The sequence below is a fragment of the Haliotis rufescens genome, unplaced genomic scaffold (assembly GCF_023055435.1).
Source record: "Haliotis rufescens isolate VD_foot unplaced genomic scaffold, xgHalRufe1.0.p SCAF_28, whole genome shotgun sequence".
In the NCBI taxonomy this organism is placed as follows: domain Eukaryota; kingdom Metazoa; phylum Mollusca; class Gastropoda; order Lepetellida; family Haliotidae; genus Haliotis; species Haliotis rufescens.
This window is the reverse complement of record NW_025963979.1, coordinates 540,683-568,198: the sequence shown is the minus strand read 5'-3', so window position 1 is coordinate 568,198 and position 27,516 is coordinate 540,683. Positions and strand designations below refer to the sequence as shown.

Here is a 27,516-nt window from a genome sequence, read left to right as displayed (position 1 = left end):
GAGCCACCCATACAGACATTATCAATACCAGCATGCTACTGACCTTGTCGGTTCCAGCTACCAGTGACTGGCACACTCAACAGCCCGTTTGAGATTCACCTAGTGTGCCCCACCGATGTCCTTCTCACCCAACTCTGGACTCATTATTTGTACAATTCCATCTCTTTTGTCAAATAATAAAAACACAAAACGTGTTTATTTCACCTTTTATTCCACTCTCTCATTTTCCTTATGTCCAGTATGACACTTACAACATACCATGATACAAGGTTGAACAACAAAAATCAATTATGTTCACCAATGATACAATTTTGCATCCTTGCCTAAAATAGCTTTGCTAAAAATAATTGTGTCACCTAGAACAAGTCAGTGTTCTACTAACGACCCTTACAACCAAATAGGCGTCTGATAAAACCGGCGAGCCGCCAGTCACTTTTCACAAACCGGCGACCACTAACTACCGCCACCGGCGACCTACCCAGGCCACCTTGATATATCCAGTAATAACACCGGCGACCAAAACAACAATTTGGTACGACAAGCATACTCAAACCAGCGACCCACCGGTCTATAAATGCATCAAACAGTCACAAAGCCATATACAACCACCGGCGACCACCTATTCGCAGAGGCACTAGTAAATTGCCAAAACCGGCGACTACATATTACGCCACACTACTGGCGACCCACTAACGGCGTGTCACTACAATAACACACCGCTTATCCGTCATAATAACCAATGACAGGCTTACACATCATGGAATTAACGACCTCGCCGGTTTATTTAGGTATTTAAGGACGCACACGCCCCTAAGCAATCAGTCTGATGAGTGCAAGCCGTGCGAAACAAGTAACAATTACTATTGCTTCCATTAGCAACCTATCTACTGGTGAAGCCCCCACTAGTCAGTTTATCATCTAGATCTAGTTCTCTGGTATAATTCATCCAATTCTGTAAGGGGCGTAACTGTAGTCTGCCTCTGAGAGTTAGATCCTGAAGGGATATTAGTGTGCCTAGGCATGACATCCACCAATGACGAGATCTTGTGAGCTTGCTAAGTGTTTTTGATATCGTGACTCTTGCTCTTGACGACCTCTCTTCTGGGGGTTAAGAATACCCTTGTTGAGTTGGAATCTGGATATAGTGGGATGAACCAGAAACCCCAGATAAGTGAGCAACTGAACGAGGAATATGACGTTTGTCTTCATCTGAAAATTGTCTTTATCGGCAGACAGGACATCGTCGATGTAACCGTGTAGCCTTAATGTTGAATTGATATCTTTGCCCTTTACAAATCTTAAGTAGTGCTGGTAATTTGGAGGATGGCAACGTGAAGAAAAGCGTCTTGTAGGTCTTTGCTAACCATCCAATTTCCTTGGTGGTTTTATCAAATATTTCTTGTTAGGTACCTTTAGGTCTATGATCATGGATATTTCTGAAGAGTTTTTCTTTGGAACTAGGAAGACTGGAGAGTAAAAACCTTCGGTGGTGTCTGATTCCTTTAGTGCTGTGATGGCCCTCTTCTTTAAAAGCTTGTGGATGGCTAAATTGGGTTGTTCTAACTTTGCTCCTCTTAGATGGAACAAGGGTCTTACAGGTTCTACTACACCAAATCAGTACCAGTTTGGAGAGTGCGGTTTTCGTAGGGAGCCTTCAGTGCAGATCGAGAGATATCTGCAGGCTGTGATTGGAGGATATTCTGTAAGATTTTTATGTCTTTCAAATGTACATCCATCCAGTTATTAAAACTGACCATGTTTTTCTATATTTAGTACTGTCTTTTTCAACATGATGACTTATGCTGAATGTGACCACAGCTATTTTCAAGTAGGTGACATTTGGTGCGAAACTGGGGGTGGTGTGTTTAGCTTCCGGTACTCGGAAAAGGAGCTGGCTAAGCTAGTCATTTTTATTTTTTTTATTGCTGCTCTAAGGCCAAACTGTGCACACACGTACAGGTAATAGCTGTTGAATGCTTAGTTATTTTAAAAAAAATCATAACGTTACTATAGAAGTCTATGGGAAAACATTTGGTTGTGTGTAACCTGTAGGGTGAGTGCACATTTCAGTAATTCATACTTTACATGCTTTTTTGTTTATATTTCACCATGGATACACCATGGAGGCAAATTTAAAAATAATGACAGTGAAGTTGGGGACATTTTGGGTTGAATGGAGCATTTGGATGGGCTGGAAAGTAATGTTGCTTCGTATTGTGGTCGAACTCAGCACGAACCCTCCAGGGTACCTCTGTCCAACAAACCCTCCTCCTGCCTTCTGAATTTGTTGAAACTGATGAATTTGACAACAAATTAGGATAAAGTCACCACTGCCACAACAATTTCTGCCTTGTGTGAATCGCTTGCCAGTCAAGTTACGCGATGCCGTTATCTTGAATATGAAGCATGTGCACTGCTGACAGCAGAATATGTCAAACATCCCCTTATTTATAGTAAACAATGTAGCATACCAATATGTCTTTCTGTTAGGTGCTCTTGTGTGAATGAATGATGCTATTTTTCTATTAAGTTTCTTAAAACAGACTTATTTTTCACTCATATAACTTTCAAATAATTATTTTGTCCCCTCAAGAACTGACTCCTGGCTGTTATATCCAAACTGGTTTGCCATTTGATATTGTCTGAACACTTTTTTCAGCTTTTCACATGCTTGATGTTGACTGGGGAGGTATATGTGCACTCATGCAGAAGAAGTAGGAGTTTCGACATCGCATTTGGCATTTGGAGAAGCTGATCCGAAGTCCGGTGTTGGCAGTGTGTGATCGACAACCCTTGTTTTGCCTCGCTGCGCTTTATTACCTTGTAGAAGTTGTGGAACTTGGACATGTAGGTACAGTAAGTACATTTAAGAACCCCAGTCCACTTGAGGCCCCTCTGTTGCTCACTATCAAGTGCCATAATAAGATCACCCTCATGCACTAGACATTTCTGACAGTGCTCCCTTAATGCCTCACTGTGCAGTTTTTTAGTTTGCAAACATGAAGTAAGGGCTATACACCAGTCCCAGAACCTGCTTAGATGAAAATAATATCCACTGGCTCTTTTGGAATGTAACATTATGGTTCTGAAATCATCTGTAAAGAATGTGATAGTGTTCGACAAAACTAAATTATCTCCCCTGTTTAGTAAAATGCATTGTATCTTTCATTCCCCTATAAACCCATAAATTATTGGAGAGAAACACTATTTTAAGCTGGTATTGCATGACACTGTTAATTGTGAATAAAAAGAATTACATTTATGTCAGGATAAGCTGTACATTTTCAAAATTATATGGAATTTTAACTTTGTTTCATTGAAACTGGCAAATAACTGAAATAAGCAAGTTTAGCCACCTTGAAATATTAAACAGTAAGAATGTTTGATGTCCTGTGAGTATTTTAAAGTCTTAACTAAATAAATCAATAGAGTTAAGTGTAATTTCCTTCCATGTTGTGGTTTCAAAAAGCTTTTTTTCTACTTGAGGGTCCATTTCAATTTCTCGGCTTTAATAGGCGGTATGGTTCACTGGTCAGTGTTTGAGATTGCTGTTAACAATGCACCCCTTTACTTCCTATTTTCTGGTAAAGTTCATTATCCAGCCTTACATATATGATGACTTTAAAGCTGCTTAATGTGTCCCTTGCTTATTGTTGGCCTGAATTCCATGCTCTCTGTCCAATTTTGAGATTTTTTTCTGATTCCTTTCCATGTGTACTTATGTCATCAGCCTATATCATAGAGGATTATACTTTTGATTTTTGGAGTATATGAAAGCACAAACATTTGTGATAGCCCCTCCATAGATGATTTACCAAATGCTGACAGCCATTTGAGTGTTTAATTATATAAACAATGGATGGTGTAAGTTCGAGCAATCTCAAACAATATCAATCGCATCATGTCATGAGTCTCAAAACCATATTCCATGAATGTAGCAGACTCTGCTATGTTCTGATGATGTCAGCAAAGGAAGGCAAACAACAGACCACTACTCAATTTTAAATATGTATTGTAACTGGTTTTGAGGTTTAAAGATTTGTTCAATTTTTTTAGTCGAAAAAATATTTTAGGGTGATATGATCTATGCAGCCTCAATCATTTATAGAATTGACCCCTGGCCACCATCTTTTATGAAATATAAATGAACTTCCATGGTCAGTGCATGAAGGTAAAAACTTCTTTATTAATACAGAAATACCTTTTGTAAAACATTGATGAAGTGTACATCATTAAACTCTCACAACTCTTTCTGTGCATCAAAACTATGTATTCTGGTGCCATATAGACATGCTGGATAGGAACAAGTAGTGAAGTTTAATCCAATTTCCATTTTTTTTCTGAGAAGCTACATATATATACAATATATAAATCACAGATTTGACAAGTGCAAATATATTCTGATTTGTCTACAGGTTCTACTACACCAAATCAGTACCAGTTTGGAGAGTGCGGTTTTCGTAGGGAGCCTTCAGTGCAGATCGAGAGATATCTGCAGGCTGTGATTGGAGGATATTCTGTAAGATTTTTATGTCTTTCAAATGTACATCCATCCAGTTATTAAAACTGACCATGTTTTTCTATATTTAGTACTGTCTTTTTCAACATGATGACTTATGCTGAATGTGACCACAGCTATTTTCAAGTAGGTGACATTTGGTGCGAAACTGGGGGTGGTGTGTTTAGCTTCCGGTACTCGGAAAAGGAGCTGGCTAAGCTAGTCATTTTTATTTTTTTTATTGCTGCTCTAAGGCCAAACTGTGCACACACGTACAGGTAATAGCTGTTGAATGCTTAGTTATTTTTAAAAAAATCATAACGTTACTATAGAAGTCTATGGGAAAACATTTGGTTGTGTGTAACCTACAGGATGACTGATGAGACTTATGTTGGAAATGCAACTTGCAGCCTTTTTCTATCACCTTGAGGAGCCAGGAGTCGTCCATGATCTGCTTCCAATGTTCAGCGAATTGGACCACCGACCAGACAGAGGAGGGGCGTAGTTCTGAATACCGTTTAGGTCGACAGGATCAGGAGATCTTGGGAAGGATGGTACAGCGTCACTTATGTCGGGATCACCTCTAGAGGAACCGCTACCTATACCTCTGTTACACTGTTGGAATGTTTGCTCGTTTGTGCTATTGTTGGAATGTGAAGATCCTCGTTGACTGAAATGGCCACACAAAAAATTAGGACCTGAGAAATCTTGTCTTCCCTTGGGAGCTATGGTGGGCTTTATATGTTCGGCGGGGCGTTTCTGTAGGTTGCTGGCTGAACTGATGGTCGAGTTCTGGAACTTCTTAGTTGTAGATGGGCAATCTTGTCTATGACAAAATGTAATCTTCCATAAAACATAGTCGGGGCTGTGATGGTCTAGGACAACATTTTCCAGCAAAGAGTTTCCGAGATCGGACGATGTATTTTTTTAACAAGATATTGTCGTTGCATCAGCAGAATCTATGCGGACATCCAAGTCTGAGTAGCCCGGAGGTCCTCTTGCATTTTAAAATTATGATCCAGGAGCTGTGGATGAACCCGACCTGTTCAATGTTCATGTCAACAGTGGTGTCCGGGGACAACTCCGCTTGAGGGTGGGATGACGTGTCTGATATTTAGAGCCTGTTTGTTGACCTGATCAAGATCCTTGAACCTGGCCGAGTCCACACTCATCTTTGACGAAGGCCTCTTAACCAATTACTGGCAGTCATCATCAATAACCAGCCAACCAGGAAGAGGGGAGTCATGCGTCTTATAAGCACTCCTGCTATTAGGCGGGAGACTGAGTCTAATATAGCCTGCTCCGGAAACATTTATGGATGGGTTTATCTTGTTGATGACATCATCTGTATAGGAAGGGTAAGGCAGACTATGGAACGTATCGGACTTCATCTTAGGTTCCTCGTTACCTGCTGAATCCATCCTGGGCTTAGAGATGGACTCCTCCTTGGAGGGTTGTTGGGGGCATGAGATGATATAGTTCCTGAATAATGTCTCTGACTGAGTAGTTATTTGGTGTAAACATGTCCTCAGCAGCGGAAGCAATAACTGACAAAGCATTATAATGGCTAGGGCTGAACCTATAGGCTGAGTGAGTGAGTGAGTGAGTGAGTGAGTGAGTGTGAGTGTGAGTGAGTGAGTGAGTGAGTGAGTGAGTGAGTGAGTGAGTGAGTGAGTGAGTGAGTGAGTGTTTAACGCCGCTACTGGTCCTACCCCATGCCTTGTACAAATGTTCTAATTTTGTTATCGATAAGTCCTTGCAATAAACTGATAACTACATCTAGATTTGGGGGAGCATGTGCTTTTTCTGCATGCTTGATATTTGGGGTGTGGGTCTCCGAAAATTTGGTTGATGCCACATCCAATGCAGAGTCATAGCGGTGGTAAAGAGGGAGAGTCCATGTGAAGTGAAGCCTACTGTAGGATGTTGTAGTAATCAAACTTGAAGATGTATAGTGAGATTGTTACCCATGTTCAGATGTGATCAGCAAATTTTTCTGCTTGTTTACATCTGGACACACAGGAAAGAAGTGATGTGTTCCTGCTTTGCACATGCGCAGTTGCGCTTCATGCCAGGGATAGGATTTACCTCACAACTATAGAGATAGATTGGCAGTGAAGAAGATGTCTGTTGAAAATTAAGATAAAATTATAGCTTGATTGACCGCCCAAACAGGAATTTATGGCAATGATGTAATAGAGGTAGGGTATTCAAAGGAATTATATACAAGCATCAATAGCTAAAATACTGTGCAATAAAAACACATAGGAGGTATGGATTGGGTTTAATGTAGAAGTTGGAAAGACAACAAGAAGTCATTGATATCCCTGCCCGTTTAAATATATGACATAGATTGACGTCTGAAGCCAAGGATTCATTCTATTCTTCAAATGCTTTCAATATCTTCCAAGGATGTGAATTTGTAATGGTACTGTTCAGAAGACAGACCTTTTCATTTCATAGCAATGTTACATATGATATTATCAAAACTCAAAATGATGATCCCCAAACAAAACTGCCACACAATTCCTGAATTGACTCATGATGCTGCGCTTGTATTTTAACAAATTCTGCAAAATGAACAACCGCCCACTCTATCATGGTACAATGTAACACAATCAATGTAACACAATCAAAGTCACCAATTTTGATCACCTGATTCATTTAGTTGGTCTGGGGGAATCACGTATGATATGCTTACAAAGTTTAATCAAGAAATATTGAAAGGTTTAAGAGTCAACTTGTCATTTCCCCAGACAATCAAAATTAATTATATCTAATATAGTTGATATCTATATACTTATCCTGCATTACATATAAGGCAATCCCTTGCTGTGGAACCGAAACGTAATCCTAACAGAGATCTCTCAGAGAGAACACCTGTTAAAAACAATTTGCCCAAACACACCTACCACCAGACATCATATGATCCAAGCTGCACACTACAATCTTTTGTTGAGTGAATCAAGTACATAACAAATAAGCCTTCTGCAGTGTGGAAGCATAGCGGGAGGGAACATTACCGATGTAATGCAGGATAAGTATATAAATATCAATATATCAGATATTGATAAATTTTTATGTTATCCTGTATTACATAGAATGCAATTTTTATTCCCACAGGAGGATGGTGGGCAAACCTTCAATGGCTGGTGCATCTGTGATGAACATCGTGATTTGGTGATATGACATCACTTGCATCCAAGGGTCGTGGCTGGAAATGGAATAACTTGGTCTATCAGGGGAAACTCCATTACATATCTTCATCATTAGAACAAATTTGAAAGCATATGCCTGTGTTATAATACAGAAGAAGGAAAGATGTATGACTCACCTTGACTGTCACTCCCCAGTATTAATGTCAAAAGTATCCGAGGTTGGGGAAAACGCAGGGATAGTGCCTGGTGGTACACTGTCAGTGACGAATTGGGTTGGCGATAAGCCGTGATACCACCAAAGGCCAAAAACTGTGAACGCCTTTCTACATCCTCTTTTGACAGGTCTTGCAGATAGTTGCAGGTAGTTGCAGGTAGTGATTTGCAAAGACTGTGTTAGATTTCCAAAAGTGCCCCTCCATTATCGACGCCAAGGAGCAGTTACCATGCGGTGCCATTGTAGATGGAAGTGCTCTGATTTCGTGGGGGTAACTGCTAGAGGAGGAGCTAGATTTGCTGCTGAATACGCCTGTAGAATCCCTGATAGGAGTCAGGAGGTGATGATGATTTTAGATACTTCTGATTAGCAGTGAAGTCGGAATAAAGAGCAGCTTTCTCATACGACGAGACATCCTCGTTCGAGTGAGGTAGTGCCGTAAAGCTCTAACTGGACATAGTAGCAATTCTGCTTTGTCTTCGGATCCCCCAATAGTGAGTAAGTGAGTATGGTTTTACACTGCTTTTAGCAATATTCCAGCAATATCAGAATGTGGTGGGACACCAGAAATGGGCTTCACAAATTGTACCCATGTGGAGAATGGAACCCGGGTCTTTCATCAAAGGCTTAACCACTACACTACCCCACCAAACCTCACAACAGATGATAATGTTGGGACACTGAAATGAAGACCTCGTTGACCAGGAAGTTGCATTTTTGCAATAAAATCCCAGTAGATGCACAGATGTACTGCACCATGACAAGAATGATCAAACATGTCTTAGTCATGTCAAGGGTGTGTAGCTCACAGCGCGCAGCTGTAAAAATCAGCTTCCTGGTTTCACACTCTGGTGACGCTGATGCCAATGGTATGTAAGGTGTCTGGCGAGGGTGATGTAATACAATGTTAAGGTCCCATGCTGGTGGCCGAAACATCTGCTTTTGGTCTTCAAGTTTGTTGGCCTTTAATATCAGCTTGAGTTTGGGTATGCATGAAATTTTCATATCACGAGGGACAGCTAAGACAGAACTAACTGACGCAAGTTAAGTAGCAATAGTTCACCCTTCAGGTGACGGGTTCGATTCAAGTACACAAGCAAGTTGGTGATGAACTGTGGAGTTCAAGACTCTGGGACTTAGTTGGGGATGGCAAATGTGGGGACGTAGGAGTACTCATGGCCAATCTGGTAATTTGTAGCAGTTGGTTCTCGGAGAGACGCACAAGGCCTGGGGACCAAGTTCTGGCCATCCAAAAGTGAGCGACCAAAATCAGAATGAGGCATGTCATTACAGAGATCTTCTGCTTTACTGCTGGTAATATTATGGGAGGCAGAAAGGTATAAGCATGAATACCTTCCCAAGAGATCAATAGGACGTCCTTAGGCCAAGCCTGGGAATCCAGAACAGGGGATATGTAGATCTGTAACCGGTGACTGAGGCTGGTTGTGAATAGATCTATGTTTGGGTTGCCAAGACGCTGTCTGATCAGGTCAAAGGTGTCAGGGTGAAGCATCCACTCTGTGGATGACGACTTGTCTGATCTTGACAAGGTGTCTGCTAGCATTTTGCCAAAAAACAGGATTGTGGCAGACTCTGACTTCGCCAGAAGACTGTCGAGAAGGCGATACAGCTGGAAAGTGCAGGAGTGAAGCCCTGATTCTGGATGTACCAGACTACTGTGGAGTTGTCAGTCGCAATGAGGAGTTGAGCTTCCTGCAATAATGTTGTATTGCAGTATATTGTAATACTGCAATATTGTAAAATGACAGCTTTGAACTTCATGTGTCAGATGGCTGTGCATGTGCCCAATGTGCCCATGTGCACTCCCCACCCCTGGAGACATCCATGAACAGATGATGATTCGGAATGAAGTCTATCAAAGAGACTCCGCCTAAGACGGAGAAGCCGGTGAAGTGTCAGATGGAGGACAATCAGGAAATTGTCATCGCATCTGAATTAGGGCTCGGGAAACATTTAAATGGCCATAACTATTTGCGACCCAATAGCATCAAGCCCTGTGCCAATATCAAGAGACCTCGAAGGACATGGCAATCTTTCAGATGCAGTGGACCTATTAAGGCGTGCTGCTGTGTCGAAGTGAGCATTGATGAAGATCAATGCCTGTGTTGGGAGTCAATTCTGACTTCTATTTTATCAGCCAGCCCAGTTGAAGAAAAAGATCTTGAGTCAATGGAGGACACAGTCATTCTGATGATGTAGCTGTCCTACTGGAAATGGATATGGGATGATGACTGGGGAAGGGAGTTCCCTGTTTGGGCTTCATTTACGGTCCCTGGGAAAGATGATCTTTCCCACAATGAGGTTGGTTAATGTCCCTACCCCTTCGTGACAAACAGTGTAGGTGGGATGCCCCCTGGGGTTGGTAGGTACCAGGTTAAGTAGTGACATGACACTGAATAGCCTGAAGACTTCTTCCTGGTGGCAATTTATGAGTTTTATCATCAGACTCCTTGGAAATGTGAACGAGTTGGTCGTTAAACAGAAGAGGAGTGGACAAAGGTTGATGGATCAGCCAATTGTTGAATCTTGAATCCCAGCAGAAAGCCGCAATAAAGGCTTGGCATCTCATCAGCATGATGGAAGTCAGTGCTTGGCGCTGGTGATGAAGTAACTCGTTGATCTGGGCGGCCTGCCAATCAATGACCGACTGAAGACGTTCCACTGGAGCTGGCGTGTCCGACTCAAGGTCCTTGGTAATATTGGAGTTCGCCGTCGCAATCCCAGAAATGGGTAGTAGAGATCAGGGTAACTCTCAGTTCCACAGCACACACATCTACCTGTTGCATCTGGAAAGTGTTATCCATACAGTGAAGACAATCAAAAAGAGGGAGTCTTGAAGGTAGAACAGGAACCTAAGGATGCAAAGTCCTTATACAGAGCCTGCAAAAGCACTAATACTGACGTGTGTGGTGGCAGAGTAAGGTCCACTTCATAGGACATAGACAGGTCTGCATCGGGTCCAGGAGACCCGATAGGCAATCTGTCCACTATCCAATCTATGATATCTGTATTCACCAAGAAGGACGTATCATCAAACTATTATTTTGCGGTTGAAAACAGTTCTCATGTAATTCATTGCGGTTGTCATAATCATAGGGATGATTTCTGCTTTCTCTGTGTTGCTCCAAGTACCCCTGGTGTGAAGTAGAGTCCTGACGCCAGATGGCATTTGTCTGACCACGATCGCGAGGAAAGCAATAGCCTTAGCTGCCCGCGCTGAATAGCCCTTTGCACTTAACGCCTTTTTTAAGACAAACCAAGAGTGCAGATGAAATCTGCCAGGTGTTGGGTGAGGTAGTTTGCGGTGAGTAGGTTTGACCACTCTGGGAGGGGGAGTGAATCGTCTTCTCTCAAGGTTTTTGAGGTCCATGAACCACCTCCTTGTCGGCCACCAAGGCACGACCAAAGTCGGAGCAATGCTTTTTGATCTTTAGTATCAACCTGGGAAGTAATACAGGGGGCGAAATAAACGTACACTTTTAGCCCTTCCCAGGGGATGCTGAATGCATCTACCGCCCAAGATCCGGGAGCATGGAGACATACATCAAAAGTAGGTGGTTCTGGTGAGTCACAAGCAGGTCAATGTTTGGTTGCCTGGAGCACCAGTTGGAATGCCCCTGAGTGAAATTTCCACTCCATGGGAGTCACTCTGTCTGGCCGGGATAGGGCAATGGCCAGGATGTACCGACACCTGGGGATGTGCAGGACTATGAATTTAGGTCCCAGATGATCCACAAGATGAAAGAACCTGGGCCTAGATTTTCGAAACGATCATAGCCCAAAGATATCTTAAGATTGTCATAAATCTAAGATAGCCCCATACCTGTCATAAGTTTATTTTATCTTCATCCAAGATGGCGGCATACTTTTCCATAGATATTTTGCCAAACAATTAGTCTGCTTTACGTTTAAACATTGACATTTCATTTTGTAAAACTGAGTGATTCAAATTGACACTTCCAAAAACACGAAGAACGCATCAAGGATTTTACACCAAAAATGTTCTTAATCGCGACAGCGATCCACATAACTGTGGAGTTGATAGCTTACAATATATTTCTATCCAAGTCCATGCTGAAGAAGTGTGAAACAACATACCTTTTCGATAATTTGGGAAGTATAAAAACGGAAGGTGTCGGCAGGCTACAGTAATAACCGTGACCTTATTGATAACTCAGGAGGAGCTAGTCTTAGTTCAAACTCTAGTTGAGAGTGGTTTCCCCTTGTATTCGCCCGGGACACCTTGCTCAATGTTACAGTTTTCATAAAGCACAGAGTTCCGCTGTTATATTTTCTGGATCGCATTTGTGTCAATGCTTTAGTCTTTATTTTCGCATTTTATAAAATTATATCAATCTACATATGTAAAAAAAACCATGAAGGTTTCGCATAAGTTTTTACATCTAAAAATCGTGTGGGACGGGTGGTTTTAATAATTGAATTTTAACTATACAGTGTAGTATTTATTGACTTAACAAGGAAATACATGTGATCAAATATTTGTATACAATATCTAATATTTTTCTTGCAAAAGTAATTGTAATTTGTTTCGTTTTAAATTCAATACCTATGTTATCTATATCCTCTTGAAAGACAAATAATTGATAATTAAAAACTGTCTAATGAACAACTGCATTCTTTAAAAACAGGTGATTAACGGCATATAGATGTATTCCATTAAATATAACAATTTACTGAAATTTTGACAGCAAAAGTTAAGCACAGCTTTTCGTATCGACAAATCAAATAAATAAATGGGTTCCCTTGTCGTTCTGGTTCTCGTCGAAATGTAGCATAGTTTGCACATTGTCTAAAATTCACTTTCCAATATATGTTCGCAGAAAAAAAGCTTATTGAATGAAATTTACTGATCAATATAAAATACACATTTTCAACACAATAATCTTTGCATTCAATAAACTGGTTTTAAAATATTTTGGTCTTTTTAATATTTAAGTCTACATCTTCCCGTTTTATGTTTAAAAAAAATATAGATATACTTGAGACAATTCAGACAATAAAATCGTTGTAACGTATAGGGTCAACGGACAAATACTAGTAAATGTTCCTCAGCAATTCTGTCAGACAAGCCAAACATCATTGAACTCCGTTCTGGAATAGATTTGACACATTACAAAGTATTTCGCTCCTCAGCCAGATTTAAATGAAATCAGACAAATCAGTTTATCAGCTCTACTTAATTTAAAAGGATAGAAAATGACTACATTATATGTATGTTCACGTTAACTTGTGGCGTGTTCCATGAGACAACATAACTTGACAATTCCTAAATTACTTTCTTTGCGAACGAAAATTAGTGTCATTTTTAAATTTTGAAAATAATTATGGATCTAGATAGATAAAAAAAATAATTTCATCATCTCAATACTAATAGCTTGATATTGTTTTTAAGTACTTGGTTAATTCGTGAAATATATTGGATACATAAATAACAAAACAAACTTAACAGGCTTAGATTGTTATAAAAACTTGCTTGTGGGTGCGCTGCTTCCTGAACAATTTTTGTTTTGAGTGTTTCCACATATAATGTTGGTGTTTACACTAATATAAACTTGACTTTTGACATAAACACAAACATATACAGTATACATCACTTAACATCAGACTTGAACACGCATGTTAAATGCTGAACGCATATGCAGTTCGATCAAAGGTTTCATTGTCATTTAGAATAACGTCCCTTACTTTCGTCCTTGACTTTGTACGCGATGTGTTTATATCATACAGTTCTGCGCGCTCACAAGAGGACCATTTGAAGGGAAAATAGTAAAGTATCTTTTCGCACATTATTTCAATTCTAATAGCTAAAGTGTGGTAACACTACACTTATTGATTATAACATTTATTGGTTTTGAAAAATGCTATTGCATGGCACACGAATGCTATTTGTGTTCGGGTAGTCATGGCATCATTTATCATAAGAACAAAACGTCTACATGTAGGATTGTACAGAATTTCACTCAAATATGTGCATGTTAAACAATGTGACCTGACAATGTGATCATGAATTCCCTGTCACTTATATATGTTGTTGTTATTGTCAGCAGCTGGGAAAACGAGCGACGTCATTGGGAAACACCTGCTTTTTCAATATCTAACACAAATGAGTTCTCTGTCAGAGTTACGATAGGTATCGTAACTCTGAACTATCTGCGACAGGTTTACATTATTTTTGAAAATCTATCTAATCTTAACCTTAAGATATCTTATCTTTGAACGTAAGTTGTTTAGATTTATCTTAGCAAAGATAGTTTCGAAAATCTAGGCCCTGAATGTCTGTTGTATAAGGGAGTGAATGCGGTGTCTCTTGTTTGCGCAGGTTGCTGTAATATACGTTTGTGAGTGACCTTTCTATATATGGAAAAACGCAATGGAGAGAGAGGTGAACAAAAATTAGATTTGAAAGTTGGAGTGTAAACTTGAGCTACAGTCCAAGCAACGTGGATGAGGATCTTCAGAAGATTTTTTTCCACGACAATTTGTTCACCGCATAAAGCATATGTTACGCAAATATAGCAGTTGTATTTGAAATGGACTTGAGCATGCCGAAGACAACACACACGGTGCGAACGGCAAACATTGTTATGAGTTTATTCAAGTGTATTTTATATCAACACACAAAAACTCTATATAACCCAAAGGCTACAGGTATTTAATTATGTTAATACCTAGCTGAGAATTGCAAACAAACTTGCCTTCCTCGGGCGGAGGAAAATAAATGTAACGCAAATTCAAAATGGCCTAAACAACGAGCCACGTTGCAGGAAAAAAGACTGAGTCTTTTTAATGGAAAACACCCGCATATTAATACACAAACAAGTGAAAGTAATATGAAAGGAATACATCACCCATCGCAGCCATAAATTTAGTGTAGTAGCAAATGCTAATCACCAAATTAAACAAAAAAAAGTGGAGAGCCAAGCGAGACACGTCCTTCTTGGTCGACAATAGGTAATATGGTTTGATGTGACATAACATCAAGGTCACATGACAGCAGCGATGGTCCTACAAATAGCAGGACTTGAAATGGAAACATAGGGAATCAGAGTATTCCCCTTATTGATATACTTTTCCCTCAGCAACAGCATGCAATATTTCTTCTTGCTTCGATCATATTACATTGTGAAAACAATCCTCATTGGAACACACCCTCCAACCACCTTGCTCCCAGCATGCTCTTTCACTACTAATCACTTTTTCCAAGATAGGTAGGTGACAAGTGGATCCAACATTGAGGGGACGGACGGGCAGGCAGTCATGACCTGTTGTGTCAGGATAAGTATATCAATAGGGGGGATAATCTTATTTCCCTATATTTGTTAACCTATCCCTCCACAACAGAGCCTTCACAAGCCGAAAGTTACCGGTATGTTAACAATGGTGGGGAAAGAAATGTTAGCGGAAGGTAAGTAGCCGTTTACTTGATATTTACTGAGAGGGAATGGCTAGGAACCCGTAGATAAATGTACATAGGGAGATATACAACCCAAACTGAAATGAAGAACAAATCCAATCATAAATGTTGAGTGGAAGCAAACAAAGGAAAAACTGATAAGTGCAGGAGCATGCTGTGTGCGAGGTGGTTGGAGGGTTTGTCCCGGTGAGGGTTGTTTTCACAATGTTCTACACTGTTATATGATTGAAGCAAGAAGGAATATTGGATGCTGTTGTGGAGGGATAAGTTAAGAAATAGCTTTTTCTCTTTCACCCAGGACAATCGCTGTCTCTTTTTGTCATAAGGTAAGCAGGAACTGCATTAAAGAGTATTGCAGGATAAGTAAAAAATATTAAATTTTACAAAGTTCAAGATAGAGGATTCATTCATAAGTTGATGTCACTATGACTTTCAATGACAATCCGGCATCTTTTGACTGGGACTGGGCTTGGAGGTTTAACGAGATTAATTGTTATGTTTCCACCAGTAATGTTGCCAGCAAACATAGTGTTGACACAACCAGCAATACTTATTATTTGAGACTTCTGACTGTGTTATCTACTGTCAATTTGGACATTACGCAAGGGGCCGCTCTGCATGACGGGAGTTTCATCAACAAGCTGGGATGTCACAGATGTAGAGTGTATCGAGAAATGATGTTGGATATTTGCTTGTGCTGGTTAGGATTAATATGGCAGTAATTGTTCACAGAATGGATGTTTTTGTGGCCAGTTATCTGCATTATTTGATTTGGCGGAGCATTATTGTCATTCAACTTTTGCACCAGGTGTTTGCACGCAGAGTGAGTTGTGAGTCGTTTCGATGCTTGGAGACTGGCAGCATCGCACATGTTTTTTTATGAGAGAGGAAAGTTTGTTTTTCCCAATACGATAGCGGATAAACCAGTGATCGCCAAGTTTAGGCATGCCTAAAGTGTGTGTGCCGATGTAAAAGGGAATGTCATCTAGACAGAAGTCGAGTGGACGCATGGAGGCATACAACTTATACACCTGCTCAAGGCACTGAGAGGGATCAGCAACAATGGACCACATTTTGAACCTTCCGTCGCAACAATCACGAGGATTCTCACCACTGGACCTTAATTTTCTTGACTCATTGAGAGTTCAAGATAATTGTGATCGTCTCCATCAACATGCAAGGTGATGTCCCCCCCCAACACATGTTGTACTGATCACTGACACCTCTAAACCCGAAATGGATTGTGTTGTAGAGCCATGGACTGTTTATTATGCTCATTGGATAACTGATTCCAATGGTTCCGGACTGCCACAGGGACTCGATCTCTTCATCATCAATTGGGTCGGCTCTCCTTGGTAAATTGCCACGCCCTTCTTTCTTTAGTTCAATTTTTCTCCCCTTTAATACTTCCCGCGATCGTGAAAATTCCAAAGATGACGTGAGTGAATAGCCATACCCCCTTCGTTTTAGTAATCTCTCGTTGCTGCTCTGAAAACCTGTGAGACTGTTTGGTTCATAATTTTCCCAATTTTTCGAACACTAATGAAAAACTTGCAGAGAAGTGTGTCTAGTTCATTTGGGAGGATTTCATGCATTTGGCGAATTTCATTTTTGACTTTTAGAAGGTTATCAAACAGTTTCAAATCATACAAAGTTTTCTTATCTGTGTTTTTGTTTTGATTGTCTAGGATCACACCATCGATCATGCTGTCCTCAACAGCCACAAATCTACCTTGGGCATCTTTTGGCTTTGTGTTTGTCATCTGCTTCGCTGTGCACGATGATGGCATTTCGATGATGAAATATTGGCCACAGGGAAGTTTTGATAATCGGCCTTCATCACAGTCACAGTACTATCAACCTGTAACCTGTAATATCCATTTGTCAACACAGATATCACTGTAGCACTTCCCCTTTGATCTATTAAAACATTGTCTCCAACATCAAAGGTATCCATGTTGCAAACACCTGCTCATGTGCACCAGCGAAAAAGTCCCACTTTCGGTTGTCTAATTTGCATACTTATGTCATTGGGGTATGACATACATGTTTCTATGTCATATGCTTATGTCATGGATAAATGCTTTAGTTAAATGATAAATATATATATATTTATACATACACTTTTAAATACCATTCCTTGTCGTCACTATGATAGTGTTTAATTCTCTACATGTTTTTACCTGTGGTTATATTAGTAAGTGTCAGTTGAAGCCTGAGCAGCTCAGCTTGTTGATGAGCTTGAAATCAGGTCATCAAGATTAAAAGCGCAACAGATCCCCTTGTGAAGAAAGGCCATGATTGGTGTGGTCACTCATGTAAACCACCATAGCACTGCTGAAATTCCAATGGGTAGGAGTTTCCATTAATAATTTTGGCCTTTGTAAAGGAAGCACAGATATTTCCTGGAGGCAGAGTGGATTGTGGTGTGAAGGTAAGCATCTTGAAGGGTCAATGCTTCCCAAGTAATCGTTCTGCATTATCATTTGTGTTAGTTGAGGAAGGTGGATCATTCTGAATTTGTCTGGCTCATGTTGTAGATTAAACAAGTTCTTTTAGGGGACTTAGAAGATTGGTGAATAAAAACCTGACTGCCAATCACCTCTTTCAACCTGGAGTGCCTTTAGATATTGAAATTTCGGCAGATTGAGAGGTGGTCTGTAACCCTTTCTGAGGATGTTCGTAAGGAAAGGTGCCTCTAGAATTAGGTGTCACTATCGTCCCCTTTATGCAGCAGGTCTCCCTCGTAGGAGTATCTCTGCAGGGGGATGAAATTGGTAACCCATCAGCTACCCATGCCAAAAACTCATGATCCTCAAAGGTGGATGGGAATTCTTCAACTTGAGGAGACTCTTCCTCGTAGTCGGGCTCAAAAACATCCTCCTCTTGAAGGAGGTAAGAAGCATTGGGGTTAGGTGCTGTGGAATCAGCATGACGAATGAAGACACTGTCAACATAGGCTGCTGCATAGCCAAAAGAAGCTGTTCGTAACACTGGCAACCAAGTAAGTGTGTGAAGCCGTAGGAGGACGAAGACAGAGAAATTCTGTGGCAGGACGAATGTCAATTTTGAAAATTATTCATTGAAAATGATAGAGAAAGGTCTAAAGAATATAATCCCAACCACAAATTAAATCAGAAAGGCCAGAATAATGAAGGATGGCTTGGATTGTAAGAGCACCAGCAAGAGGCCTCCAGCTAGTTTTTGGAGAAAATTAGAAAGAGATGAGTCAGACGGTTGGTAACAGGGTTCTGGTACGTATACCCATGTCAGGGCTGCGCTTGGGTGAGTTACTTTTTGGTCACTCGGATCACTGCAAAAAAGGTTTCCACACGACTTCGGGAAGAGAAAGTATGAACAAATTATGTATGTGTCAAGATAAGGGAAAATTAGTAAATCCCTGAATAGCAAGAGGCATCAGTTCAATGCATGCCTATTGTGTGTACAAAGCTTCATGGGGAAATACTCAACTCTTTTGAGTTATGCTTTGGAAACGAAACCAATGGGAAACACTGCCATACAATCTCAACCATATATTAGACATTCTGGAATGTTCGTTTTTTCAGTTTTCAAAATTATAATCGAGAACTGTGTCAACTTATTTTTCAAGCATTGTCTGAAATGGAAGTCACCGGGTTGAAACGAGTGCCATAAAGCTCGAGAAAGCTGCTTTCTAATTGGCTGATGTCAACTTCTTGTTAGTCAATTCAGGGGTCGGTCAAAGTTTGCAAAAGGTTGTTCTGACGTGACCCGTAATTGGATGTCCTCAGATCTTTGATTAGCGGCAGCGAGAACTTAGATCTGATTTTAATGAGATTGGAAACAAAACATGCCAGCTGGCTGGAGCCCATTTCTATAATTCAAGACTGTATCGTCAACTATGAATAGCTTTGGTTCCTTCATTCAATATGTATTAGAACTTCAGATTCCTGTGCTTAAACAAACTTTAAACTACTTCACAGGCTTTATCATTATTCACACATTCTTTTAGTTTTTTCGTGGTTCTTGAGAATGAGATGTTTTAAATGTTCATTAATATGTTTAGTTATCTTCAGCAAAAAAAAGTAGCCATAATACTTCATGGACTAGAACACTCTATGATATCATTATTCGAAGAAAGATTGAGGCAATATTTCAGGATTTTGAGAGAATGTATGTGCATGGTCAAAGTGCCGGGTCAAATCAAGACCTAAAAACTGCAATATACCAAACTTCATTACATTTTAAAATGTGTCTGCATAATGGTTAAGCGCTTCTGAAAATATTTTTACTGACAAGCATGTAAGCCAATAATCAATCTTACAAATAGCATAGTCCAAGATAATAGAGGTGTTGATATGTTGGAAACTTACAAACAAGTCTGAACCAGTTTCCGACTGATAAGTGGACGCACCATTTGACATTTTTTATGATCCACCTTTGCTATGAGTGAGTGAGAGTATAGTTTTACACTGATTTAGCAGTATTCCAAGGCAGGGGACACCAGAAATGAGTGAATGCCTCAACCACTAAGCTACCCCCACACCCATCCGCTACATTTGCTGTGTACTACAGGCATATTGAAAGAACATCATACTTGCGCATCTGATTGAGTGACTCAAATGCCTTCTGCGTATGCTGGGGATGTCTAAATGCTGGGCGGTCTCGACCTGTTGCCAGGATCTTTGGCCTGACTGCACCATCCATGACGTGCACTTGTTCAGATTCTGCCTCCAACAGGGCAGTCATGTGCCCAGCAGACTTACTTCCCCTTTTAAAAGTCCCTCTGGATGTCAAACAGGTACCTGAAGAAAATGCAAATGGATATGATGTACAGAAATGAAAATGAAGAAACAAGAAATGACCCTTTACATTAAACAATGAGGAAAAATGTTCCTCTGCACTATTAACCTAAGTACCATGGAACAGAAGCTCAACTTTTTTCACTGACATCACATTTGAGGGTGAGGGCTTGCCAAACTAGACATTATGAAAAAAAGACAACCCATCACTTGGATACAATGGGTTTTTTCTCGTAACATTTTGTCATACCTGTTTTGATCAACCTAATATTTTGTTGTATATGCTGACAAAAGAAAGTCATAAAAATAAGTCATATTTCATATCGGGGTTTAGCATCGCATTCAAGATTATTACACTTTATACATAGCAACGTGTGTGTGCATGCGTACGTGCTAGTGCATGTGCGTGCGCCAGTCAGGTTTAATTATATAGTGCTAGCCCACAATACCATGCCTCAGGTTAACATGAATACGCTCCCACCAGTCCTTGCTTTAGTCCCTTAATGCAGTGTGCCAGGCACAGTAACAACAAGTACCATTTTTTTTATGTCGAACCCTTGATCTTTCGCTCTTCAGGCAGCCGCTCTTCCATTTTCTAAGCAACAGTCTTTTTGGTTTTTAACATGACTAGAATCACCATAAGTTGTTTGTTATCAGATTTGAGAATGAATGGTAAAGTGTAAAACTGTCAACCAATGCATACATTAATTCTGTGCAACATATTATATTTGTTAACAAAGTAGGGGGATTATCTCCAAGTATCAAATCATGGAAAACATTTTTCAAACCAGAGGTGTTTGCAAGTACTTGCTTAAAGAGAAGCATATTCAAAAGAGAAAATTATTCAACTGCTCTTGCCACTTCCCTCCAAGGTGTCCTTGACATATGACAGAACATGATAAACACACTTGACATTTTATGTGCTTGGATTTCTGAAGATACATGTAAATATAAGTTCCATGCCTGTTAAGGTAACCATGCTTCATAAACTCATAGTGATATAACCATGTTCTACAAAAACCTTAACACTGACCATGACCTTTGACTAAAAATCTTTTCAAATCAGGGTCCCATCCTAAAGAAGGTAATGCAATTGAGAAGATGTCTGTACACAATAATCATTGAGTATTTTTCATCAGAAAAATTATGACACAGCACTGTAGCTCAACTGGATATGTAGTGAAATGACTACAGTTCAAAGTCAAAAGTTGCTGTCAGCATATTCAAACAGCTTCTACATAAAAACTGAGGACAGAAATACAAGTAAAATCCTAGATATTTTTTATATTTGTGTACTTATCCTGCATTACTCCTTAATGCATATTATTGCTTGTTCTTGACAGAGAAAAGAGCTGTGTGAAGGTCTTTGCCTGAAGAAGTTGCTCCAACCGATCACGCAGCTCCCATGTGACCAAAGGAAGTGACATCACGGATCCTCACATTACTCTGGAGTCCGACACATCGGAAGGCATCGTGGGGAGGTAGATCTGCGATGGGTGGGTCCCCTTAGACGCAGTAATGCAGGATAAGTATACAAATATAAAAAATATCTAGGATTTTACTAGATTTTTTACTTATCCTGCATCGCTCCTTAATGCATCTTTATCAGACGGAACCGGAGGAGGGCATACCTTCAGATGTGGACTTTCATCTTTATTTCCAGACTCTGTTCCCTAGCCAATCCCTGGCTGTGTGGTCGGCTTCGGGTGACCACTCCATGTATGGGAACCTCCAATTCCCTCAGCCCGTCCTCGGCTGTGGTCGGCCTGGATGACCATTACATGGAAGGGAAGAGTCAGGTATGCGTTGTGTCCTAGTACTGGCAGCCTGACAATAACGCTCAGTTAGGTCGAGATTGGAGCACCGAGCCGTATGCAAATGAGGCATGAACCTTCTAGTTCAGGGCTTATGCCAGGGGACCTGCTGGGCCACTACTAACAGACCAAAGCTGTGCGTGCCTTGCACATCCTCCAATGTGCGTCTTGCAGGTAGTGACTGGCAAAGACTGTGTTGGATCGCCAGAAACATCCCTCCATGATGGCACGTAGAGAGCAGTTGCTGTGTAGCGCCATGGTGGAGGCGACCGCCCGGATCTTATGCAGGTTGTTGGAGCGTGGGGGGTCCAATCCCGCAGCCTGGTAGGCCTGGAGGATGATGGCTCATAGCCAGGGCGATCGTGTTGCAGCTGACTTCCGCTCGCGAGGTCAGAAACCGGTACGAAGAGGCGTCGTCGTTGTCATGGCGTTCCTTGGAACGTTGGATGCGCTCTAACCGGACATAGACGTACCTCTAGTTCGTCTTCCGCGCCAACATTCGATGAACCCCAATCACAGGCCCAGATGCACGACTCCGTGTGCTCCCTGCTCAAAGTGGACCCGTGTGACATCCAGGGCGTGTAGCTCACTGACACGGGCTGCTGTGGCGAGCGCCAGTAGGAAGACCATCTTTTTTCGTCAGATTGTAGAATGACGACGTTTCGAGTGGCTCGAAAGGCGCGTCTCTCAGCGAGGTGAGAATGACGTTCAAGTCCCAAGCTGGGGGACGGAACTTCGCCTTTTGGTCTTCCAGTCTGAATGAGCGGAGCAGAGCCGTGATTTATGTCATGCGTCAATCTTGCCAGAAGGTAGGTGGTACTGCCCTTGAGCTTACGCTTGTGACGCAGATGGAGCATGAACTCGGCCAGGAATTAAGGCGATGCAGATGTGGGGTCTTGTTGCTTGCCCCTGCAAAAGCGCTTGAAGGATTGCCATCAGGCTCCTGATAGTTGGGCGATGTGCCATCGTGATGGCCCTAGCCGCTCTGGCCAAGTAGCCTTTGGCGTTCAGTGCACTCTGTTAATGGACCAGACTAAAGATATAACCTGTCTGCTCCTGTCTGCTGTGAGGGTGGATCAGCAGATTTGGCTAAACTGGGAGTGGCAGTGGGTTGGCGTTGGACAGCTCTCTGAGGTGAACGAACCAAGCCCTCGCTGGCCACCAGGGCGCGACCAAAGTCAGATCGAGGTTCAGTGTCGAAAGCATCGACTGCCCAAGCCAGTGGATCCGTGACCAGCGATATGTAGGTTTGGATCTGGTAGTTCTGGCTGGTGGAGAATAGGTCTATGTTGGGGAGACCGTGGTCTCAACAAACAAGAGTGAAGGAGTCAAGGTGAAGTTTCCACTCTGTGGGAGCCACTTTGCCTGGTCGAGATAGAGCATCCACTAGGATGTTTCGGCAGCCCGGGATGTGTTGAACCTGGAACTGAATCCCCAGATGATCCACCAGGAGAAACAATCGGAACGTCTGTTGAAGGAGCGAAGTCGAATGAGTCATTCCTTGGTTCCGAAGGCACCATACGACAGTGATGTTGTCCATCGAAATGGAGACCCAGGCGTGTCTGAGGGCCTGCTTCCAGTGAGCGATGGCCAAGATAAGCGCTTCCAGTTTGAGGTTGTTGATATGCCATAGGTGCTGATCGGCAGACCACAGCCCCGAGGTGACCTGTCCCTCTAGGTGTGCCACCTATCCCTGCAGGGACGCGTCTATGAATAGGCGCAGAGAGGTCATAAGCCCTGTCAAGGTGACGCCACCTAAGACATTCGATTCCACCGTCCAACATCGGAAATGCTACTTGAGATGATCCGGGAGGACGATGGATACAGAGGGGTCCTGGCGCCTGATGTAGCGAGCCAGGAACATCTGAACTGGGTGCTGTTGGAGCCTTCCTGAAGGTCAAGTCCTGCGCTGAGGTTAATACCAGGAGTACTTGCCATTGGCGCAGAGTGTGTGGTAGGTGGAAAGCTGGAGTCTGGGTACAGAGATGAGATCGAGGTCTGTCTAGAAGAGGCCCCCAATGAACTGAAGGCGATTGGAGGGTGTCAACTCTTGACTTCCTGAGGTTGATCTTCCCACCCAGCTGGTGTAGGAGCCGGAGGGTGAAGTCCCTGTGGCGGAGTAGAGTGATAGTGTCCCGATGGTCCAGTAGGCAGTCGTCTATGTACGTCTCGAACTGAATGTCCCGGCAATGGAGGTACGAGGCTATCGGCTTGGTAAGCCGTGTGAATAGCCACGGGGCTTAAGAAATTCCAAATGAGAGGACCACCCATTGATAATGGACTCCCATGAAGATGAAGCGGAGGAATTTCCGGTCGTCGGGATGTATAGGGACATGTAGGTAGGCGTCCTCGGTATCCAGGCTGATGAGCGCCTCCTGTGCCTGGATTTAGGATCGCAGTAGCCTGACCTTTATCCTGAAATAAGGTGGACGCGCCAGGTAGCGTTTGTTGACAGCGGCGAGGTTGTGGATCATCCTGTGTTTGTCGGAGTCCTTCTTGGGTCTTGGGGACCAGGAAGACAGGTGAGTAGAAGCCCGGTGTTATGGCTGGGGCGTGTACAACCTCTATGGCTTTCTTGTCTAGCAGCGCCGTGATGTTCCGGCTCAGTAGCTGCTGTTGGGTATATGTGTCCACTATGGGGGACGACCCGTGTCGGATGATGATGGTGACATATGGGTCCCCCAGGATCTCCCAATATTGCCAGAGGCGACTCAGTCTCCCACTGGGGTGTTGACAACTTGGACGGCTGGGGGTGGGAGGTCCCAGTCGTGCCTGTCTGGCAATTCACTTGTGGTCCATGAGGTCGGCGTTACCTCCCTTTGGGTGGCCGCGGTGGGACTGGTTTAGTTTAAACATATTTTATTCTCATGAAAAGGATCGGGCACAAGTTATCACAACTTAGAACGCCCTCTCCCATAAATTTACATGTATGCTTATTTACAGTTAATAAATCAAATGACAGAAAGGAAAGGAAAGAGATAGAGAAACGTATGTACATTCACACTGCTCACTCAAACCTTTTTGTTTTCTTTTTATATGTATGTACATTCCTAAAAATGCTTTTGTTCACATGATTAGGTAAACTTGCATTTCCAACTAGCATCAGGTCAATATTTACATCACAAGTATCTTTCACAATTAACAATAGTGAGTGTATCAATTCGTTTCTATGTGATTTAAATAAAGGACATTCAATGAAAAAATGATATGAATTTTCACATGGGCTGCCACATCAGCATTTTGGATCCTCGTTTAAACCTATTCTAAATAAGTCATTTTTTAATTCACTGTCATCATATCTTAATTTTGTATGTATTATGTTAATTTTCCTTAAACCATACGAGAAATATGATGGAACTGTAGGACTATCTGTTCTTAAACTGGATTTAAATCGGGGGAATGTTTCAATATTCCTTTGCTGAATAGGTAATGTATTCCACAATTTGATCGCTGATGGTATAAACGAGGATTCAGATAACTTAGTTCGTAATAGAGGCATAGTTATATTGTGAGCGGTTCTAAGGTTTGTCCCGGCGGAGTGAGATACAAGATCTTTAAGGTATGAAGGTGTCATATTGTTATACATTTTATAGAATAAACACAATTTACATTTTCTCCTGCGCTCTGATAGGGCTCCCAGGAAGTTTCAAAATTAATTTTTTTGATGGAAGTATAGGTTGGTTAACCAGTTACAATTCTTGCTGCTTCCAGTTGGAGTTTTTCTAATCTGTCACTCTGCTCCTTGGTACAACCGTCCCAAACTTCACATGCATATTCAAAATGTGGTCTAATAAACATTACATAAATCTTATTCAACACACTACGACAGAGCATATACTTAAGCTTTCTCATTGAATGAATCATCTTTGATGTTATTTTAATAATTGAATCAATATGACATGACCACTTGCCTGATGACGACAATATAACACCCAGGTGTTTGTGTGTTTTAATATTTTCAATGTTTTGATTATCCAAAAATAATTTCAAAGTTCTCTGCAGCTTTTTTGTGGAAACGAGACTTGATTTTATTATTATGCTCGGATTATATAGAATTAACCAGTCTTGAGCCCATTCATTAATTTTGTTTAAATTGCTATTCATAGTAGTTTCTATATGTTCAATGTTATTAGATGATATCCCCAGGGATGTGTCATCGGCAAATAATCTTGTTGCACAGTTCAATCTGTCAGTAATATCATTGATGTACACAAGGAACAAGAAAGGGCCTAGTACCGATCCCTGTGGCACACCAGCTTTTAACTCTTCAGTGTCAGACAATGTTCCATTTTAAAACACAGATTGTTTCCGAGCTGCTACATAATCAGCCAGCCACTCTAGTAATTCATCGTTTATACCATAACATGACAATTTATATATAAGCCCACTGTGCCATACTCTATCAAACCCTTTAGAAATATCGCAGAATACCATACAATAGAACTCTTTGTTATCAACTGCTTTACACACTTGATTATATAATTCCACCAGTTGGTGGACGGTCAAGTGACCAGCTTGGAATCCTGATTGGTATTTGTATAGCAACGAATTCTCATGAAAATAATTGTGGGACTGGTATTCGCCTTTCCCCTTGCCTCTGCCCCGAGAGGTTGCGGTGGAGTCTGAAGGGTGTTGCGTCGTGGCTGGTAGGAGCCTGACTAGGACGCCTTAGCAAAGGCTGGCTGTGACACCCTGGCCAGGGCCTTGAGAGAATTCTCATCACGGGCGAAGGCTGAGACCCGGGAGTGTGTCTTGGATATCTGTCTCTTAAAGAGGTCAGAGCCGGACCAAGGTTGACGCAAAAGGTCTCTCCTGACTCGACAAGGCAAGGTACCCAAGGCGTCTAGTGAATCTAGAGTTCTATCAGAGCAGCCCGCATGTGAGAGCACATCTGTTCCACTTGTTTTTGGAGGTAGGATACAACCGTAGTTAGATGGTCAATCCTATGGGGGTTGTCCTCCGATAAGTCCTGCAGTATAGCCCTGAATCTGGGTTTCCACGGATGGCTGTCTTGCTATCGACCTCTAGGCCGGGCGAGGGAGCGATTGCCTCCAATCTGTCTGCCAGCCAGTCTGCGACTTGGTTGAAACCCAGGTGGGACCTGCCGTCCATGGGGGTGTCGTCATAGCAAGGGATGAAGACACCCTCCGAGGAGTCACTTTCGATAGCCAATCGTTTTCTCCAGGATACTCACTTTGACAAGAAGATTGAATTATATTTTTAAGATCAGAGTGGAGCTTTGACTGTGTATTCAATTGCAATAACAGCTAGTCTAGGGGTGATGCTATTTTGATACATAATAAGTTTACATACAAAATTCATCATATATTGAGAGGTAATAATGGGATTTCACTCATTGTTGATGTTACAATTTGGGATAGGAGGATAACCTTAGTGTATTTTGCCCCAATTCCTATTGTCCAGAATTTTATTTATCTCTTCTCAAAGATGCTTTGTCTTTTAACAATGAACACTTGTAACTATGTTGATGTAAATAATCCTCTTGTCCGTGAACAGGTTTTCAAGGTGATTGGTGAACTGAATTTAATTGATGTATGGAGGATCATAACCCTGATTCTTTGAAGTTTATATGGA

The 27,516-nt window shown here is 41.6% G+C and overlaps 1 protein-coding gene across 3 annotated transcripts in view; it reads right to left on the bottom strand.

Moving 5' to 3' along the window:
- Positions 1 to 27,516, bottom strand: part of LOC124117407 (kelch-like protein 3) — a 211,884-nt gene that overhangs the window by 165,774 nt on the left and 18,594 nt on the right. For all 3 annotated transcript variants that reach the window (XM_048402644.1, XM_048402646.1, XM_048402645.1), the window contains exon 2: positions 19,903 to 20,110. In XM_048402644.1, coding sequence (XP_048258601.1) covers positions 19,903 to 20,054 — 152 coding nt within the window. In that variant the 5' untranslated portion in view covers positions 20,055 to 20,110. The remainder of the gene's footprint in view (positions 1 to 19,902; positions 20,111 to 27,516) is intronic.